The sequence below is a fragment of the Chlorocebus sabaeus genome, chromosome 5 (assembly GCF_047675955.1).
Source record: "Chlorocebus sabaeus isolate Y175 chromosome 5, mChlSab1.0.hap1, whole genome shotgun sequence".
In the NCBI taxonomy this organism is placed as follows: domain Eukaryota; kingdom Metazoa; phylum Chordata; class Mammalia; order Primates; family Cercopithecidae; genus Chlorocebus; species Chlorocebus sabaeus.
The window spans coordinates 47,580,840-47,600,133 of record NC_132908.1 but is presented as its reverse complement, the minus strand read 5'-3'; the positions used below and the strand labels follow the sequence as shown (position 1 = coordinate 47,600,133).

Sequence of the window (19,294 nt, the reverse complement as noted above, 5' to 3'; positions counted from 1 at the left end):
AATTCAAGAGCTTTTTGCATCTCTTGAGATATCCTGCTTGTTCTAAAAAGGAAGCTACCTAAATTAGAATAAAAATTACAATACTTAATTCTGCCCCTAATTACCAATGGCAAAGAGGTAGGAAGGTCAGCGTGGACACCAAAGAAAGAAGTCATGTGGGCCTTTTCCCAAAAGCTTCTGGATAGCTAGAATGATTACTCTTTTAAAAAAGAACACCTCTTACTAAAAGACAAAGTTGTTATATTTCTAAACAGCTAAAGAATAGGGATACAGAGATTCCGTGGCCAGAAAAAAAGACTGAGTCCGTTTTAATTTTCCTCAATGACTAATTTGTGTCACAAGTACACAGTCCCTAATATAAGTGGGATTTATAAGGTTAAAAGAAAAGCAAAGCCTCCACATCTGCATATTCCCGCCAGAACACGGAATACTGCTGCCTCTCTAGTGTTAAACCTAGCCACTCCACTGCCAAACTGTGAATTCCCCAAGTCCTTCATTTTTATATTATCCAGTGCCCACACGAGAGCCTGGCATATGCTAGGCACTGAATACAGAGAAATGAATGAAAGACTCAAGTGCCAACAGTGAAAACAAAATTGCATTTCCTCCTCCTGTTTAAGGGATTAAAACAAGAGAAAGAGAAAAGAAAAAGACTAAGGAATTGGGAACATTTAACGAATTTTGCCTAAAACTTCACTAACTCTCTGGATAAAATGAAATCATGCTAAACCACTTCATTGTTACACATATAAGAAACAAATACAGAAAATTTCACAATTACGAAACCAAGTTGTTTTGAGGTTTATTTGAAACTAGCTTCCTAGAGCCTCACTAGCATGTATCTACTTATAAATTCTGTTCAACCAATAGAAAAAAAAAAAACTAATTTAAGATCATAGTGTGAAAATCAGGAACAAAATACTAATAGTTGGATAAACAACGTAAGTATTCCTTTCTCTCTCCTTGTGCTGGAGACTTCCTTAAATCAAACAAAACCACAGTTTAGGTGTGCCAGACTACAAAAATTATTGCTGCTTAATGTTAGTTGTTGCTTTATACAACAAGCCTTATCTGCTTCTCACAAAAGTTACCACCCAAAGGAAGGTTTATTTGCAAGAATACTATACAATTTTGCAGCAGAATATTAGAGAATGTTCTGGGTGTTATCGACATTCAGAGTACATGAACTTCAATAAGAATTTCCAGCAAATCATTTTCTCCTAATACTGTTCTAGTTCAAATCCACCCACTACTCAGTGGGGAATGGCAGGCTAAATTCTTAAGGCCATTCAATCTACTTGGGGCATGAGGGGGTGTGTAGAAAGACAACAATCAAATGAACACCCTCTCAAGGCCTGGGTGCTTCTCTGAGAGCCAATGATTGCAAAATGAACAATCCTATTAAGATCTCTAGCCCATATTCAAAAGCAAGGTAGGCATGCTCCTTAGCTGAGCTAAGGATACAACTTTCCAGGAAAAACTGGGGAAAAGAAAGTGGCAGGGATGATGGGGGCTGGGAGATTGCAAGGCCACAGGCTTGGTGGCTGGAAGATGACAACTATCCTAAAACATTCAAATGCCAAGGGGTGGAAAAGAAACGACGCCAAGTGCATGAATAACCGGCAGCTGACCCAGCTGAGTACCAAACTCAACACCATCTTCCTCAAGATTTCATGACTTCCCTTCCGCCCCTCTTCCGCCCCCCCACCAACCACCACCATTGTTAACATGAAAGAAAAACATAAAGAAAGAATACCTGTCACAACAGGGCGCACCTTTCAACTAAGGAACTCCAGGTGGCTGTGTAGAACCATCCTCACCCTGGAAAGGGGGAAACTGAAAGAAAAAGCAGAACACGCCATTAACGAGGCCAGAACCCCGACTGCGATTTCTGGACGGGAGCCACCAACACCCGCAAAATCGATCGCTGCATACGCCCCGCGGCGCGGACGGTAGGAATCACAGCCCCGAGCTCCTGAGGCCAACCGTGGCCGTCGCGGCCCGCCAGCGGCCTGTGCCTCAGTCTCCCCATCTGTAAATAGGGTGGGGGGCGAGGAGGGGGACAGTGTCCCGCGCGACTCCCGCCCCAAGTCCTCTCTCCTCCGAGAGTCCCGACGGTGGCGACCCCGCACGCTCCCCGGACTCGGATCCCTCCCGGGAAGCCTCGGGGGATGGGGAAGCCCCGGGGGTGGGGAAGCCCGGGCTGACGTCAGCGTGCTCGGCATCCCACTGGTCCGGCCGGTTCGGGCCCGGGCAACTAACGGGCCGGCGCCGAGGGCCCGACGGTCGCCGCAGCGGCTCCGGACGCCCTGAGGCCGGCCGGCTGCGCCGAGGGGATCCGGCCGCCCGCCGCCCGCCGCCCGCGGCCCGCTCACTCACTAACCTCGGGCGGCGGGGCGTCGCCCCTCGCCCCGGCTCCCCAGCCTGTGTCCCGGGCCGGCCCCGGCGCCCCACACCCACCGCCCTAGTATTTACCTCCGACGCGCGGCCCCCGCGCAGCCGAACCTGCTACCTGGGCCCGCCCCCACCTGCCCCGCCTCCGAACCGCCCAGAGGAGAGGGAGGGAGCGGGGGCGGAGGGGGCAGACGCCGCGCTGGCCAATCGCAGGCCTAGCTGCTCTCTTGAGCGGGCTCTGATTGGGCCTCCCTGTGACAGACCTTCCTCCAATGGCTGCCGGCCCGGCGCCGGCCGAAGGGACTTTCCGCTCTGTCAAGCTCGGTGGAACCAAAGGGAAAGCGGAGGGGCGGGGCGGAGAAGAGCGGGGATGGAGGCGGGAAGCTCAAGCTGATTGGGCGAAAGGCTGTGGGTGCCGCGTCACCATTGGCTGGTGCCGGAGCCGGGGCGGGGCGGGGCGCTGCGCTGTCACCAGCTCCACCTCCCGTGCTCCTGCCTCAGCTGTCAAAACTGTAGACGCTTAGGTTTGGGCTGGGTTGAGAGTCCAGATGAAGGTTGGGAATAGGATTCCAGGATGCCGTGAGAGAGCAAAGCTTTAGAATCAGACCTCACTTTGAATCTTTGGCGCTTTCATTCAGTGGCTGCGTGACCCAGGGAAGTCACAACCACGCTGTGCCTCAATGTCCTCATCTGTAAAATGGAGATCATAGTATCGGTTGTCTTACAGGATTGTGGCAAAATACTGAGTTAAAGTTTCTGGCACGCAGCACCAGCTCAGGAAAGGTTTATCTCTTCCTCCTCCGCAGATTCAGCCTGGGATGCTTGCTGTTTCCCAACCTCTGTTGCCACCTATCCCAGTTAGGAGGGAATTTTCCCAAGGATGGTGAAGAAGGGATTTCCACACACCGCCTCACTCAGCCCTGCACCCCTGGCCACCAGCCAGGACTTAGGGTGTAGTTAAGGATCTTTCAATTAGAAGGGAGGCTTCTGATTCCCAAAAGTACTCAAAATATTTAAGGAAGTGCTTTTTATAATCAGTCCCAGAGCCTTGCTGCACTGGATACTCCTGTTAATTAATTTCTTCTCCTTTGACATTTTAAATGCTAATTATAGGAGAAGGTGATTAACACTGAGAAAGGAGGTGGGGTGTGTGTGTGTGTGTGTGTGTGTGTTTAACCATGACACAAATTTCCCCCAGTGGAAAGTAACATGTTTCTGGAGATCCAGGGAATTTAAACCAATGAATACATAAAAGCAGTCACATGAGTGACAAGTAACAGTAGCAGTAGACAGGCCACCACTCTTCCCTGCCATAGTCATCCAAAATGAAATGAGCATCTTTTGAAAACCTAAGCCTCTTTCTACTCCTGTCCCTCTTTTGTCACCCCCATCTTCCTGTATTCCAAGCTTCACGACCACACTGCCAAAGGAAGCCATAAGTTGGAAATCAACAGGCCTGGCTTGTGTGGCCTTAGGCAACACCGTTCTCCTCTACATCTTTATTCTCCAACAAAGCTGAAGGACTCTGAGGTCACAGTCCAACTGTCTGGAAGAAAATTTCAGCTGAAATTTGGTTTTGCCTAACCCATACAATAAGAAGGAGGAAAGAGAAAAGAATGTAAAGGAGAGAGATTTGCGGTCCTTTTAGGCAAGGCAAATATTCTCATGCTATGGCTGGGACCACTTCTCTTATCTGCATGATCTACATCCACTGGTCCCTTAAGGCATTTGAGTTTGTCACTCTGGACTGGAATATTTTCATGTCCCTTCTTTTTGTTTTTGTTGTTGTTGCTGCTGGGGTTTTTTGTTTGTTTGTTTGTTTGTTTTGAAACAGAGTCTTGCTCTGTTGCCTAGGCTGGAGGGCAGTGGCGCTGTCTCAGCTCACTGCAACCTCCGCCTCCCAGGTTCAAGAGATTCTCCTGCCTCAGCCTCCCAAGTAGCTGGGATTACAGGCGCCTGCCACCATGCCCAGCTAATTTTTGTATTTTTAGTAGAGATGGGGTTTCACCATATTGGCCAGGCTGGCCTCAAACTCCTGACCTCAAGTGATCTGCCTGCCTCAGCCTCCCAAAGTGCTGGGATTACAGGCGTGAGCCAACGTGCCTGGCCCATTTTTGTGTCCTTTCTGTTGATGGCGTTTGGTGCTGCTGAGGTCTCTACTTCCATAGGGCTTTCTTCCCCAGGGTCTGTCCTGTCATATGTTCACTGACTCAGTGCCGGGGCCTGACAACATCTAAGGGATCTTCATCCAAGTCAAGTCTGACAAATAGGGCTTATCTCAATTATCGTTTCCTATCAATTGGGAATGGCTGCCTAGAACATTGCGTTAAAGCTAATTCTGAACTTGTATTCAGGCTCACAGGGAAGAGAGATGTCTGCCAGGGGATGAGATGGGGAGATAGTGTCATGGTGCTATTATTTGCAGTCTTTGGTAAACCAGCCTCTCACTTTACAGATGGGAGATGAAGGCCCAAAGACGGTAAATTACTAGCCCCCTGTCACTCAGGAGATGGGCCGACACCCTGATTCCAAGCCAAGGCTCTTTCCACCTCTGTTAAAAATGGATTCCCCAACTGAAATGCTCATCCTCTCTGCCTTCCAAACCCTCCCTTCATGGAGGACCTAGTCAAAGTCCTTTACAGACATGTCTTCGCAGAGGGTTCCAGCCCTCACTAATGACCTCTCTCAATCCACCACCCCACAGCCTCTTCCATCCAACCTGGTCCTGGGTTCATGGAACTAGTGGTTGAGTTATTGAGCAGGTACCAGGAAACAGCAATGTACAAGAGAGATACCACCCTCCCTCTGGCAAAAAAATGCAAACTAAAATACTCATTAGATGATCACTTACTTAATTAAAGCTGTGATAAGCCTCAGAAGAAGAATCTCTCTGAGCATGCCTAAAGGGAGGTTGGCCTCTCAGGGAAGGCCTGTTTGAGGAAGTCACCTTTGAGATGAGATGGGAAAGATAACTGGCAGGCAGGAGTGAGGGGGAACACTCCAGAAATAGGGAACAGGAAAGTGCATGACCTGTTGAAGAAACTGGAAGAGGCAGAGCACAGACAATGAGGGCACAAAAGGGACTTGGGAGCCAAGGATAGGGGTTGTTCTCCATCCCAAGAGCAATGGGAAGCTTTTGAAGGGTTTTGCAGGGAACATAACGCTGGTTCTTGTTTTTTGTTTGAGATGGGGTCTCACTCTGTTGCCCAGGCTGGAGTACAGTGGCACAATCATAGCTCACTGCAGCCCTGTCTCCTGGGCTCAAGTGATCCTCCCACCTCAGTCTCCCAAGTAGCTGAGACTACAGGTACACACCACCATGCCCAGCTAACTTTTCTCTTTTGAGTAGAGATGAGGGTCTCACCACGTTGCCCAGGCTGGTCTTGAACCCTTGGCTTCAAGAGATCCTCCTGCCTTGGCCTCCCAAAGTGCTGGGATTATAGGCATAAGCCACTGTGCCTGACCTAACACTGATACTAAGCTGTCTTCTGTCGTTCTGTCATTGCACACAGCAGGAACCTAACATAAAATTATTGAATTGAATGGCCCTTTCCCCGCGGAGGATGGTAAACTCCAGGTAGCCTCGTAGGGGCATGGGACATAGAGTAACAACACATGGTCAGGACTCAAGGAAACCTGCTCAGTAGCACCAGTCATGGTTATTGACTAGACTCTGCTCCATGCTTCCCAGTGCCTACCATGGGGTACCTCCTATTTGCATTCTCTCCGAATTTGATGTCTCTTTTATATCCTACCACCTTCTCAGCATCTCCACTCAACACAGCCAGAAGCGAACTCCTGATATTCCCCACCAGCACCCCCTGCAATCCCTCTGCACTCCCCATCTTAGTAAATGGCAACTCCCAGATGTCCATCCAAGCTCCATGGCTCCAGCCATTTCCCACCAATCCTGTGAATATGGGCATTCAGAATGAACACTGGGCCAAGGGGCTAACTGGACCAGGTATCCACACAAGCAAGAATACGTCACAGGCGCTTTCTCCACGGTAGCCCAGCACAGTGTTTTGATCCATGGATGACGGGTTGAGGTCTTCCATCTCTGAGATGTGCTTATCTCTTAGGGAAGAGAAATTCCAAGTGCGACTGAACATTCTGTCTGAGGACTTTTACTCTGACCACCTAAAAGCTCTTTTTGATAAGATAAAGGGGATTACTTTAATCATCTTTAAACTAATCCAGCTGAACTATAAATCCATGCTCTCCCATTTGAGCTATTTGCTGGTATCAATGACAAATAATTTCTATGTTTGATTTTTAAAACACACACAGAAAGCTCTTTATTAAAGGGAACTCTCTGCTACATCTGGATCCCATTTTGGGCAGTTGATGCATTAGGGATTGTTCCATGTCCCAGGGAATCTTCCTCCTTTAGAAAGGAGACAGAAACGATGTCAGAAAAAGGGTGACTCGTTCTTTTTTTTTCTTCTTCTTCTTTTCAGACAGAGTCTTGCTCTGTCGCCCAGGCTGGAGTGCAGTGGTGTAATCTCAGCTCACTGCAAGATCCGCCTCCTGGGTTCACGCCATTTTCCTGCCTCAGCCTCTTGAGTAGCGGGGACTACAGGCACCTGCCACCACACTCAGCTAATTCTTTGTATTTTTTAGTAGAGACGAAGTTTCACTGTGTTAGCCAGAATGGTCTCGATCTCCTGACATCAGCCTCCCAAAGTGCTGGGATTACAGGTGTGAGCCACCATGCCCGGCCAGGGTGACTCATTCTTATAAGCTGCCCCAACTTCTATTTTCTGCCCCCTTTAATAAAGAAAGTGGATCCTTCCGTCATTCAACAAATATGTATTGAGCACCTACTATGTGCTAGGCACCTTTGTAGACTCTGAAGACACTGCAGTGAGCGTGGTTCCTGTTCTCCAGAAGCTGACATTCTAGGGGAAGGGAAAACTGACCACGTGTCAGGTAGTTCATGCACAGAAGACAATACAAAGGAGGGTAGGCAGTGATTGGAAACTGCTATTTAGGTAGATCGTTCAGGGAAGGACTACCTCATGTAGGTGGCATTTGAACTAAGACCCGAAGGCAATGAAGAAGCCAACCACACCACCGTCTCAGGGAACAGTGTTCCCATAGGAGGGGACAGGTGAGTGCAGACGTCTGGAAGCAGCAATGTGCCAGGTGTCCTCAGCAATGTGCCTGGTATGCTCAGGGAACAGCAAAGAAGCCAGTGAGGTTGGAGCCCAGAGAACAGGTGTGAGTGGCAAAATGGAGGCCAGAGAGGACACAGCGGGTCCGAGTCAGATGAGACCTTGACTTTTACCCTGCACCAGACAAGAAGTCCTGGAGAGTTTACATCAGAGCAGTGGCTGATCTGACTTATGTTTTAATAGGTTCACGCCTCATGTCAAAGGCAGTAACAGGGAGACTGATGCAGTAACCCAGGCAAGGATGGATCCCAAAGGGAACCCCTTGTTTCCTGGGGGTGGAGGCAGAGGAGGAGAGAGGGAGGGGTGCAAGGGGGTGTGGAACTGAAGATATCAAGAGATAAGTTGTTACAAAGCAGAAAGAGATGTAGCACTCCTGAAAAGAAGCATTTTCAGGGTGAGTGATCAGGGGAGTGGTGATGCTTAGGGGACTGGATCTGTGGATTGTTCAGGAAATAATAATAGGTTGTGATTAAATTTAGAGGGAAAAAAACTGTCCAAGGGAAGCCAATCAAAGCACCTGGACTGCCGGTCTTCCCTGCCGTGATCTCTGCCTGTGATTCTCCAGGGGAAATGTCCTTTATGACCTTACAGTTCACCTGGAACCCTCCACCCAGGGCCTGAGGCAGCGCATTCTCTTGTGCCCAGGCACTGCCAGGCATTGCCCTGAGTACTGGGCGCCTCACACACTGGGCTGGACCACTCACCCGAGTGAAGAAGGAGGCTTGAAGCTGTCCTGGTACAATAATGGAATGAAGGGTTAGCCTCAGCTCAGCCTCTTGGAATATGACTCCACCTCTCACATTTCTGTGGGGTGTATTCATTTCAGCTTTTTGTTTGGTGCTATGGGGAGGGAAGGGCCCTCAGATTGGCATCCTTTTCCTTCTGGGATGGTGGTGAATATTACGAAAGTCTGAGGCTGTTTTTAAAATTCTGCTCTAATACCTTGTTTTTCTGTGCATGAGAATTATGTATTCTTGGCTGCAAAACTGGAATCTGTCTGCTCATGGATAAACTTCTGGCCATGAGCACGTACCTTTCAGGTAACTTTTCTATCAGAGAAGCTTACAATCAAGAATCCTACTTCCCTAGTTCCCTACACTGGCCCAGGAGGCTTTTGGTGGTATCCGCTGGACTTTTGAAAATTAGGGAATTTCTCCTACTCTGAACTCTACCAGGAATCACATATCAAGATCTCAGTACCATCTTACCTAGGCCCTCTTGACCTCTTCTTTCTCCATAATCTCTTTCTAGCTCATGTCATCCAGACTCAAGGGCCCCATTCTCAGTTTGACACTAAGGACGCCCACGCTGTTACCTCTGGCTGTGACCTTTCCCATGAGCTCCAAATTCACACCATCTTTTGACGTCTCCACTTAACTTCTCCATTTCGGTGTCTCAAACTTGACAATTCAAAACAGAACTCCCTCCCACTTCCAAACTGGTTTCCTACCCAACTTTCCCAAGCCCCCAGTTTCTCAAGTCAGAAATCTATGAGTCATCCTTGATGTCTGCCATTCCCTCATCCCTCCCATCCAACCCATTCGTAGGCTTTTGGGAATCTACCTCCAGAATGTCTCTGGAATCCATCCTCTTCTCTCCACCTCCACTGCCAACCGCCTCTCACCTGCAATAGTTCTGAGGCAGCCTCCCCACTTCTTCTGCCTCCCATCCCCACCCCTACATATTCCTGTCCCATCTCCACCCAGGAGCAAAGAAGGTCTTCTTTAACTGTAAATTGGTTCACACCTCCCCTGCTTAGAACTTTCCAAGGCCTTGATGTTATTCCAAGATCAAGACCAAACTCTTGACTGTGGCCAGTGACACCTTTCCTGAACTGGCCCTACCTACCTCTGCAAACCCATCTAGTGACACCTTTCCCTTAGCTTGCCTCCAACATAGTGTATTAGTTTCCTACGGTTGCTGCAGGAAATGACACAAATTATTCCCTTATAGTCCTGGAGGTCAGAAGTCCAAAATGGGCTGGAGCCAAGGCAGGCAGTGCTATGCTGCTTGCGAAGGTTCTAGGGGATAATCTATTTCCTGGTCTTCTTCACCTTCTAGAGCTGCAATCCTTGGCTCATGGCACCTTCCTCCACCTTCAAAGCCAGGAGTGTAGCATCTTACTTGGTGATCACATTGCTTTCTTCTCTGGTGTCATATTTCCCTTTGCTTGACATTGTCCTTTAAATTTCTCTTGTAAGGAAACTGCGATTGCATTTAAGGCCCATCCAGGTAATCCAGGATAATCTTTCCATCTCAAGACCCTTAACTGAATCCCACCTCCAAAGTCCCTTTTGCCATGTAAGGCAACATTCCCAGGGTCCCGGGAATTAGAATCTACATATCTTCGGGAGTGACTATTGAGCCTACCATGCATACCAGGCTCCTTCCCCCACCAGGGTCTTTGTACTGCTTATCCCCCATGACTAGAATGCTCCCTTCTTCCCTCTCACTCTTTGCTTGGCCATATCTTTCTCATTCTTGGGGACACAGCTTACCTGGCACCTCCTCAGACAACCTGTCTTGGATCAGCCCCTCAACAGCCTGAAGACTTTTTTTTTTTTTTTTTTTTTTTTTTTGATATAGAGTCTTGCTCTGTTGCCCAGGCTGGAGTGCAGTAGTGTGACCTCAGCTCACTGCAACCTCTGCCTCCCGGGGTCAAGCAGTTCTCCTGCTTCAGCCTCCCAAGTAGCTGGATTACAGGCACCTGCTACCATGTCCGGCTAATTTTTGTATTTTTAGTAGAGACGGGTTTTCATCATGTTGGCCAGGCTGGTCTCGAACTCCCAACTTCAAGTGATCTGCCCGCCTCGGCTTCCCAAAGTGCTGAGATTACAGGCATGAGCCACAGTGCCTAGCTGAAGACTTTTTCATATCTTTTTCAACTGACTTGTTTTCTGCCTGCCTCTCCCTCTACCCTCACCTAAGCACCTTGAGGACCATGTCTGTTTTGTCCATCCACTGGTTGTCCTTACATAACTGGTTAATAAATCATCGTTGAATTAATGAATTAATTAATTTATGACAGTCTCGCTCTGTCGCCCAGGCTGGAGTGCAGCAGCATGATCTCAGCTCACTGCAACCTTCTCCTCCAAGATTCAAGCGATTCTCCTGCCTCAGCTTCCCAAGTAACTGGGATTACAGGCGTGCGCTGCCACACCCAGCTAACTTATTTTTTTCTTCTTCTATTTTTAGTAGAGACAGGGTTTCGCCATGTTGGCCAGGCTGGTCTTGAACTCCTGACCTCAAGTGATCCACTTGCCTCAGCCTCCCAAAGTGCTGAGATTACAGGCTTGAGCCACCATGCCTGACCTCATTGCTGAATGAATTTAAAGATGACAAATTGACAACCCAATATAGTGCTATGCAAATGGGCTGCTGTGGGTTCACCTCAGCGAAAGGAGACTCATCGCCACCTTCCTCCTGATCTGCTATATTAGAAACAATGGTCTGGGCAGAACACGGAACCAATCACAAAGAAAACCCACAGACACATTCCCACACAGGGTCCAGGGAGAGGCCGCAACACCGAGTAAGCCAGACACGCACAAATGCAATCGCAGTTTCCTTATAAGAGAAATTTAAAGAGAAATTTCAAGGAAGTAGCATTTCACCTTGCTGGGCGACCACCTGATCCCTTGCTCATTAAACGCAGCTAAGCATTATTTTAACACAAGGCCTGCATGAGAGGCTGCTCGCTGTGGAGAGCCAGCCGTAGGTAAACCTTCTCCATCTTTCTCCTGTGAAAGACTCCTAGAGCCACTTTGAGGGAATGCAGGGCAGCCAAGGGGTCTTTTCACATGTATTGCAGCCTTTTAGGCTGGGTATGGGGCGGCTCCTGCACAGCTGAAAACTCCACGGGGTTAAATTTTTCTAAACTGAAGCCCAAAGTGTTTTGATTGCCTGGCTATTTTCTAAGAATTGCTTTTGCCTTAAGCTATACAAGATCGGGTTGAAAATATCATTTTCCCCCCTTCAAGTAGAAAATTGTGCTTTAAAATTTGATAAGCTTTAGGAATATTTTTATTTTTTATTTTATGTATTTATTCGAGACGGAGTTCCACTCTTGTTGCCCAGGCTGGAGGGCAGTGGTATAATCTCGGCTCACTGCAACCTCCGCTATTTTTAGTAGAGACGGGGTTTCTCCATGTTGGTCAGGCTGGTCTCAAACCCCTGACCTCAGGTGATCCGCCCACCTCCGCCTCCCAAAGTGATAGGATTACAGTAGTGAGACACTGTGCCTGGCCAGAATATTTTTAAATGTTTGATCACAAGGAAGATGGCTGTTTTGACTCAATACTTTATTCCCCTCTGATTATTTACAGCATAAAGTTCACGGCCATGTTGTCTATAAAAGTATAAACTTAAGACAATACAACAAAGTGATTTATAAATATTAACCAGTTTTCACACATCTTAATGTTTAAAATAATAACATTTGCACAGCATCTGACAATTGACAAAGGCTTCGACATGTATCATTTGGAATAATCCAGGAAGACATTTGCTTAGAAGGAAGGGCTTAATTTTTTTTCCTGTAAGCTTTCAATCCGTAACTGTACATCCTAAAGCATTCTAGCACAAATGAAATGGAACTGCCTCTTGTGAGTCTATTTCAGAAGTCTGTTATCAGAGTTCAGTTCACAGGCATCAACCAGAAACCTAGTGAGGTCGTTTGAAATTCTGGCCCAGATTAATTTTTCAAAGCTGCATTTGGAGCTTTTTAAAGTGGAGCTGTTTCCAAAGGCTTAACTGAAGAGTAATTGATTTCACTGGAAATAAAAGTCCACGTGTGATCCCAGCTGGAGTGTGGTCATATTTTTCTTGCAAACCTAGAATGTCTTGGGGGAACAAACGGCTGTCATGTGTCCCCTTCCAAAAATGTCTTAAATACCGGAAAGGAGGGCAGGCTGAGGTGTAGCCCTTCCCACCCTGGGTGCCAGGGTTGGGGTGTGTAAATGAAATATCAAAGCTGAGGTCACTAATATTCTGAATCTCAGCCTCAGAGGAAGGAGCGTGTGCAGGAGTCCAGGAGGAGGGAAGGAACCAGAGATGGGGAATGGCCTGGATGGATGAGTCGAGACATGGAGAAAGTTGCTTCCTGAATTGTGTTCTGTGTACTCCTCTTCATCAGAGCAGTGGGAAGGGGTCTTTTGTGATAGTCCAAGCCTCTCCACCAACAGGCACCCAGTTAACAAGCACATCCATGGGCCCCACTGACCCACATGGAAGCCTGGGAGGATCAGTAGAGGCCAGCCCCATACAGTGGAGGAGGGGCTGTCCCTCGTACATCCTGGGATTGAATCTTGGGAAGAGGTTGATGGCAAAAGTAGCCTTGGGAAAAGTCTATCCTGGAAGGCACTGATGACGCTCCCTCCTCTGCCAGAACAAAGGTGACCTATGGTGTTCCCAGAAAACAAGCTCAGCCTTAGGCAGGACAGGGCTCATTTTGAAGAGGCTGCCAACAGATGTCACCCAGCCTCTGGGGCCCAAACTCACAGCTTGCTCACAAACAAACTGAGATGAACATCCTCCCGGAGACTTCAAAGCAAGAGTCTGGTGTCCCTGCAGCCAAGCTTGTCAGCCTCCTCCAGAGAGAAAGTGTTCCCTCGGAGCCTAAAGGAGATCAAGTGAACAGAGGTTTGAGTGAGGACAAAATTAGAGCAGGGCGTTCAAACAAAAGCCTCCACTTTTTAAACCCATGCCTGGCATGGGCTGACCCTCTGGCCCAGCTGCAGTGTTTCTTGCAGGGAAGTCAGGGCCGTTTTACCCTCGGTCAACCAGGGCAGCTCATGAAGCATTCTGAACAAGGCTCCATGACTCTGCAGAGAGAGAGAGTCCACAACACTGCACCCAGCCAGCCACAGACTCCCCAAGGCCAGTGATTCTTTTTAAGGCAACAAGGGAATCTGTCAAGAATGCAATGAGCAAACCCTGGTGCCCTCCCAAGTTCCATCAACAGGCAGCAAATAGCATCAGATCCCTTAAAATATCAACCTGATGTTGGCTGGTGCCCAGGACACAGAATGTGATGTTTCTTAGGACTGAGCAATGGTTTCAAAAACAAAGAAACAGAAAACGTACACTCTGCCCAGAACCTGATGATGTCATAGGCCACAGAAATGTCACAATCTTACAGCAGGAAAAATCTCTCCGTCACAGCATAGATTTTTGAAGTCACTTTTAAATTTTTTATTATCTTAAGAGACGGGAATCTAATTCTGTCGCCTGTGCGGTGACGCAATCATGGCCCACTGCAGCTTTGAGCTCCTGGGTTCAAGGGATCCTTCCATCCCAACCTCCCGAGTAGCTAGGAACTACACCACACCCAGCTGAATTTTTTATTTTTTTAAGAGAAGAGGTCTGATGTCGAACTTCTGGCCTCAAGTGATCCTCCTGCCTCAGCCTCCCAAAGGGCTGGGATTACAGGTGTGAGCTGCCACACCCAGCAAAGCTTTTGTGTTTAACTTTATCATTTGATATCTGCATTTGCTGCAGCCTTGGTATGCTTTTTGAAAGAAGACAAGGCCTGCGTATTTAAAGCAGGGATGACAAGCTTATGGGAATGAGTTGCCAAAGGGTCCTGGTCTAAGGCAATAGGCTTGGTGGATCTGCAGTCAGCCAGAGTGGGTTTGCCCATCTGAGAAGACTTAGCCCTTCTTGTACTCTGGTTAACTATTGGAATCATGAATGGGCATCCAGAGTTCCCAGCTCTTTTGAGAAAACCCTGAGATACAGATTTTTTAAAGGAAATTTCCTGGCTTTTAAATATTAGTCTCTAGCCCAGTGCCTGGAACATACATAGTAACATTCACTTATAGCACATCAGGCCAGGGAAAACCTTTACTTATTGTCTGAGAAATAGATCCCTGGAAATAAGAACAAATCTTTGAAGCTGTGGCTCAGCAGAGAGAAAGTCCACAACACTGGACCCAGCTGCCCAGACTCCCAAGGCCATTCTTTTTAAGGCAACGAAAGAATCTGTCAAGAATGCAATTCTTGCTTTTTTCAAATACATGAAGGACTATGGCTTTCTTATAGAGAACTGGATACACTGTGCAACCTGCTCCTAACCTGTGTAACCTCCATTCAGAACCACAGGAGGTCTGATCCAGTATCTTTGACCTGTGAAGGCAGATGCAGTTCCCAGGAGGGCAGGAGCTGACTTTTCTTTTCATTCTTCAACCACGTCCCCATTCCTACACTATCTCATAGAACAGAGAAGTTGCTGAATAAATAGTCAAGGTTTAAAAATGAAATCATTGCTTCCTACTTAAAGATGTGAAGACTTCTTAGACAGAGAACCAGATCTCTCACATGGCAGAATCATTCTCCCTGAATGTGAGAATCAGAAGGATCCTCGAAATTTTCCTCTCTCCCACCACCCCATTTTACAGATAGAAAAACTGAGGCTCAGAGAGCTAAAGCAGGCCTGCTCAGGGGCCTTACCAGACTTCCAGGATGGTGTCATTCCTTTCAAGGGCCTGCAGGAGGGCTTCTGCCCCTAGGTAGGTGATGCAGTTATTGGACAACCTGGAGAAGAAGATAGAATGGTGAGCTTCAAGGATTCTTGGTTTTCCTCTTGAAACTGTCCAGTTAAAGAGACTTCAGGAGTTATCCAGCCTACTGAAGCCCACCTGTCCCCTAGACACCTCCCACTCATGTCTGAGATTCCCAGTGAGCTCATCAGCGAAGGCTCAGTACCGTCAGTGAAATGTACCCATCTCTCTTCCATTCACTAGATGAGTTTATCAAATTAAGTAGCCACTCCCTTAGGATAGTAGTTAAGTACATGCATTTTAGTGCTAGATGTCCTGGGTTTAAATCCCACCTACCCCACTTCTTTTTTTGATCTTGAGCAAATTAGTTCTAATTTCCTCATTGGTAAAATGGGCCTAAAAGAGTACCTGTGTCATCAAGCAGAAGAATCTAAATTGTAATGGGTGTAAGCAGGCTCCTGTTCACATCCACCATCCATCTCCTTGTGGCATGGGTCCTGGGCCATTAAGTCAGCCACCAGTCCCGGCATTATCTCCCCACACTCTGCTTGCTGGGCAGACCCACCACTCTCTGCAAACCTAAAACACTTGCTCAGTACTCGATATGGTTTTGCTGTGTCCCCCACCCAAATCTCATCTTGAATTTCCACATGTTGTGGGAGGGAGCCAGTGGAAGGTAACTGAATTCCATCCTGTTCTCATTATAGTAAATAAGTCTCACGAGATCTGATGGTTTTAAAAAGGGGAGTTTCCCTGAACAAGCCCTCTTCTCCTGTCTGCTGCCATGTGAGATGTGCCTTTCACCTTCCGCCATGATTGTGAGACCTCCCCAGCCATGTGGAACTGTGAGTCCAATAAACTCTTTCTTTCAAAAAGTGCCCAGTCTTGGGTATATCTTTATCATCAGCATGAAAATGGACTAATACAGTACTTAATTGATAGAAAATAACCAATGAGCAGTAATATTTCCATTTTTTAGGGGGGTCTTTGAGGGCACAGACACAGAGATTAGAGAATATATGAGGTAGCTGACAACAGGGAGGGGAGACAGGATAGGGCCAGGGACAGTAACGGAGGAGTCATGTGTTTCCCATGTTGCTCTTTTGCTTATAGCTTTGCCTTCCAATAATGTCCACTCCAGGTCCTCCCCCTTTCCCACAATTTTAGGAACGTCTTTCAAGTTGACCCTAAGGCAATGCTTGTAATTGCCAGTATTTGTTGAGCTTCTATTAGGTTGATGTAAACGTAATTGCAGTTTTTGTACTGTTGAAATTTGCCATTTGATATTGGAATACATTCTTAAATAAATGTGGTTATGTTATACATCGTTTTAATGCAGAATTCTCACTTTATGATTTCTTGCTAATGACTTAATACTTTCTGCTTATTTTATATTTATTTTAGACTATGAAAATGATGTTAGACAAAAAGTAAATTCAAGCAATTTTCTTATTCGAATTCAAAATGAGTCATAAAGCGGCGGAGACAACTCACAACATCAACAACGCATTTGGCCCAGGAACTGCTAACGAACGTACAGTGCGGTGGTGGTTCAAGAAGTTTTGCAAAGGAGACGAGAGCCTGGAAGATGAGGAGCTGTGCTGGCAGGCCATCGGAAGTTGACGATGACCAATTGAAAGCAATCATCAAAGCTGATCTTCTTACAACCACTTGAGAACTCAACATCGACCATTCCATGGTCGTTCAGCATTTGAAGCAAATTGGAAAGGTGAAAAAGCTCGATAAGTGGGTGCCTCATGAGGCTGAGTGAAAACCAAGAAAATCATCATTTTGAAGTGTCATCTTCTCTTTTTCTACACAACAACAGTGAACCATTTCTTGATCTGATTGTGACATGAGATGAAAAGTGGATTTTATACAACTGGCAAGGACTAGCTCAGTGGTTGGACGGAGAAGATGCTCCAAAGCACTTCCCAAAGCCAAACTTGTGCCAAAAAAAAAAAAAAAAAGGTCATGGTCACCAGTGGTCTGCTGCTGGTCTGATCCCCTACAGCTTTCTGAATCCCGGCGAAACCACTACATCTGAGAAGTATGCTCGTCAAGTCAATGAGATGCACTGAAAACTGCAACACCTGCAGCAGGTCCAACAGAAAGGGTCCAATTCTCCACGACAATAAACGACTGCACGTCACACAACCAAAGCTTCAAAAGTTGGATGAATTGGACTATGAAGTTTTGCCTCATCCGCCATATTTACCTGACCTCTGGCCAACTGACTATCATTTCTTCAAGAATCTCGACGACGTTTTGCAGGGAAAATGCTTCTACAACCAGCAGGATGCAGAAAATGCTTCCCAAGAGTTTGTCGAATCCCGAAGCATGAATTTTTATGCTACAGGAATAAACAAACTTATTTCTTATTGGTAAAAAATGTGTTTATCATAATGATACCTATTTTGATTAATAAAGATGTATTTTAGCCTAGTTATAATAATTTAAAATTCATGGTCCGAAACCACAATTACTTTTGCTCCAACCTACAACTTACTTTTATTACCTACATTCTCTCAGTGAATGCTCATGGCCTGTAATGAAGGTCCAGACATTATCTCCATTTACACTTGAGGCAACTGAGGCACTCATCCAAGAAGAACTGGCTGGTAATGGTGGAGCAGGGGTAAGACCCAGGCTGTCTGGTTCTAGAACCTGGACTCTTTATTATTATTATTATTTTTCTCATCTTTTTTTTTTTTTTTTTTTTTTTTTTTTTTTGATGGAGCTTCTCTCTTGTCCAGGCTGGTGGGGAATGGTGTGATCTCGGCTCATGGCAACCTCCACCTCCCGGGTTCAAGTGATCCTCCTGCCTCAGCTTCCCGAGTAGATGGGATTACGGATGTGTGCCACCACACCCGACTAATTTTGTATTTTTAGTAGAGACAGGGCTTCTCCATGTTGATCAGGCTGGTCTCAAACTCCCCACCTCAGGTGATCCACCCGCCTCAGCCTCCCAAAGTGCTGGGATTACAGGTGTGAGCCACTGCACCTGGCAAGCCTGGACTCTTAACCAACTCTTGGCAGAAACTAAGCCTGGAAAAGAAAGATGCAGGAATTTCTCTTTTTAAAATAAGATATATCAGAAGTTCAATTTTTATGGGGGATGATATAGTTTAGGATGCTGAATAATAAGGCTGATGACAGGGTGGCATGGGACAAACCCCAGCCTCACTGCCTGGCATCCACTTGAGTCAAGTGGAATAAGGCTGTGACAAGGAGGGAAGACAAAACTGCCATATCCACACCTGGTCAATAATGGGCCTGGTATTCCCAAAGGCCCATCCTCAGTGCAAAGCTGGCATCTGGCTCAATAACTGGGCTTCACCCCAACTTCCCAGCCCGCTTCCACCCAAATGATTAGTGGAAGTGTTTTCACCAAATATTTGGAAATTTCCTAGCTTGTGAAAGCAACACAAACAAGTGTTGCCAGAGTGGATAGCAGCCTGGCAGCAAAGCTGGCACTCACAGAGGCAGCTGTCTGTCTGTCTGTTTCTAAAAGGCAAGCGTTTTCCTAGGACCACATTTGCCTAGGTAGATGACACTTTCCTCCAGCCAAAGGAGCCATCTGATGGGGTTCCTGAGGTCTCCTTGAAATAGGAATTTCGGCATCAGCCTCAGAGAGCACCCTAACAAGCCCGTGATGGTCACTAGGTGGGTTCATGTTCACCTCAGTTGTCCATCTCTTCGTGGCACAAGTCCCAAGTTACTGAGTCAGCCACTGGAGGAGGCCACAGTGCTCCCCATCACATCACCTCCCCAGCCACTGCTTGCAGAAAAGACTTGCCACTCTCTGCCTAAGGCCATTCTCCTGACCCCAGAAGCATGTTTAGCTGGGTGAGGGTGAGCTGGAAGTGCTAGAGAATCAGTGCCCCACGAGTGCACGTCAACACAGGAAGGACAGACGGTTGGTGGATAAATGCCATGACTTTCTTGCCCATTGGTTGGGTAGGTGACCAGATGTTTTCTGCGCTGGCTCCAGGAGTGCCCCAGAGTACTGAGCTCCAATTTCCCGCATTGATAACTCTCTTGATAACTCCCCTTTACTGGTTACCTTCGCTTTCCCATCTCACTTCACCACTCTCCTATCAGCATTTACTGGGACTACCTCCCAGATAAACAAGTTGCGCTGGAATCCTTGTCCACCTAGACCAGGGCAGGCGGTTCTACCAGGCCACCACACGTGAGTCACCCCAGCGGGGAGCTGCCCAG

General features: G+C 47.2%; 2 protein-coding genes and 1 long non-coding RNA gene across 9 annotated transcripts in view; 1 reads left to right on the top strand and 2 right to left on the bottom strand.

Moving 5' to 3' along the window:
* The window catches only part of CYLD (CYLD lysine 63 deubiquitinase), a 59,935-nt gene extending 57,401 nt beyond the window's left edge, over nucleotides 1-2,534 (bottom strand). The window contains exons 1-2 of one of the 4 annotated variants that reach the window (XM_007992941.3): nucleotides 2,476-2,534; nucleotides 1,757-1,836 (exon numbers count right to left, since the gene is read on the bottom strand). The gene's annotated coding sequence lies outside the window, so the exon portion shown is untranslated. Of the gene's footprint in view, nucleotides 1-1,756; nucleotides 1,837-2,383 lie in introns of all 4 variants that reach the window. The other 3 variants (XM_073015370.1, XM_007992950.3, XM_073015369.1) reach the window with 3 other exon arrangements.
* Nucleotides 1,797-17,532, top strand: LOC140711673 (uncharacterized). Its single transcript, XR_012092944.1, has 2 exons — nucleotides 1,797-1,952; nucleotides 15,778-17,532. It is a non-coding gene; the product is annotated as an uncharacterized lncRNA (long non-coding RNA).
* Nucleotides 11,856-19,294, bottom strand: part of NOD2 (nucleotide binding oligomerization domain containing 2) — a 63,247-nt gene continuing 55,808 nt past the window's right edge. For all 4 annotated transcript variants that reach the window (XM_073015366.1, XM_073015367.1, XM_007992959.3 and 1 more), the window contains 2 exons: nucleotides 15,021-15,104; nucleotides 11,856-13,187 (listed from right to left, as the gene is read on the bottom strand). In XM_073015366.1, coding sequence (XP_072871467.1) covers nucleotides 13,115-13,187; nucleotides 15,021-15,104 — 157 coding nt within the window. In that variant the 3' untranslated portion in view covers nucleotides 11,856-13,114. The remainder of the gene's footprint in view (nucleotides 13,188-15,020; nucleotides 15,105-19,294) is intronic.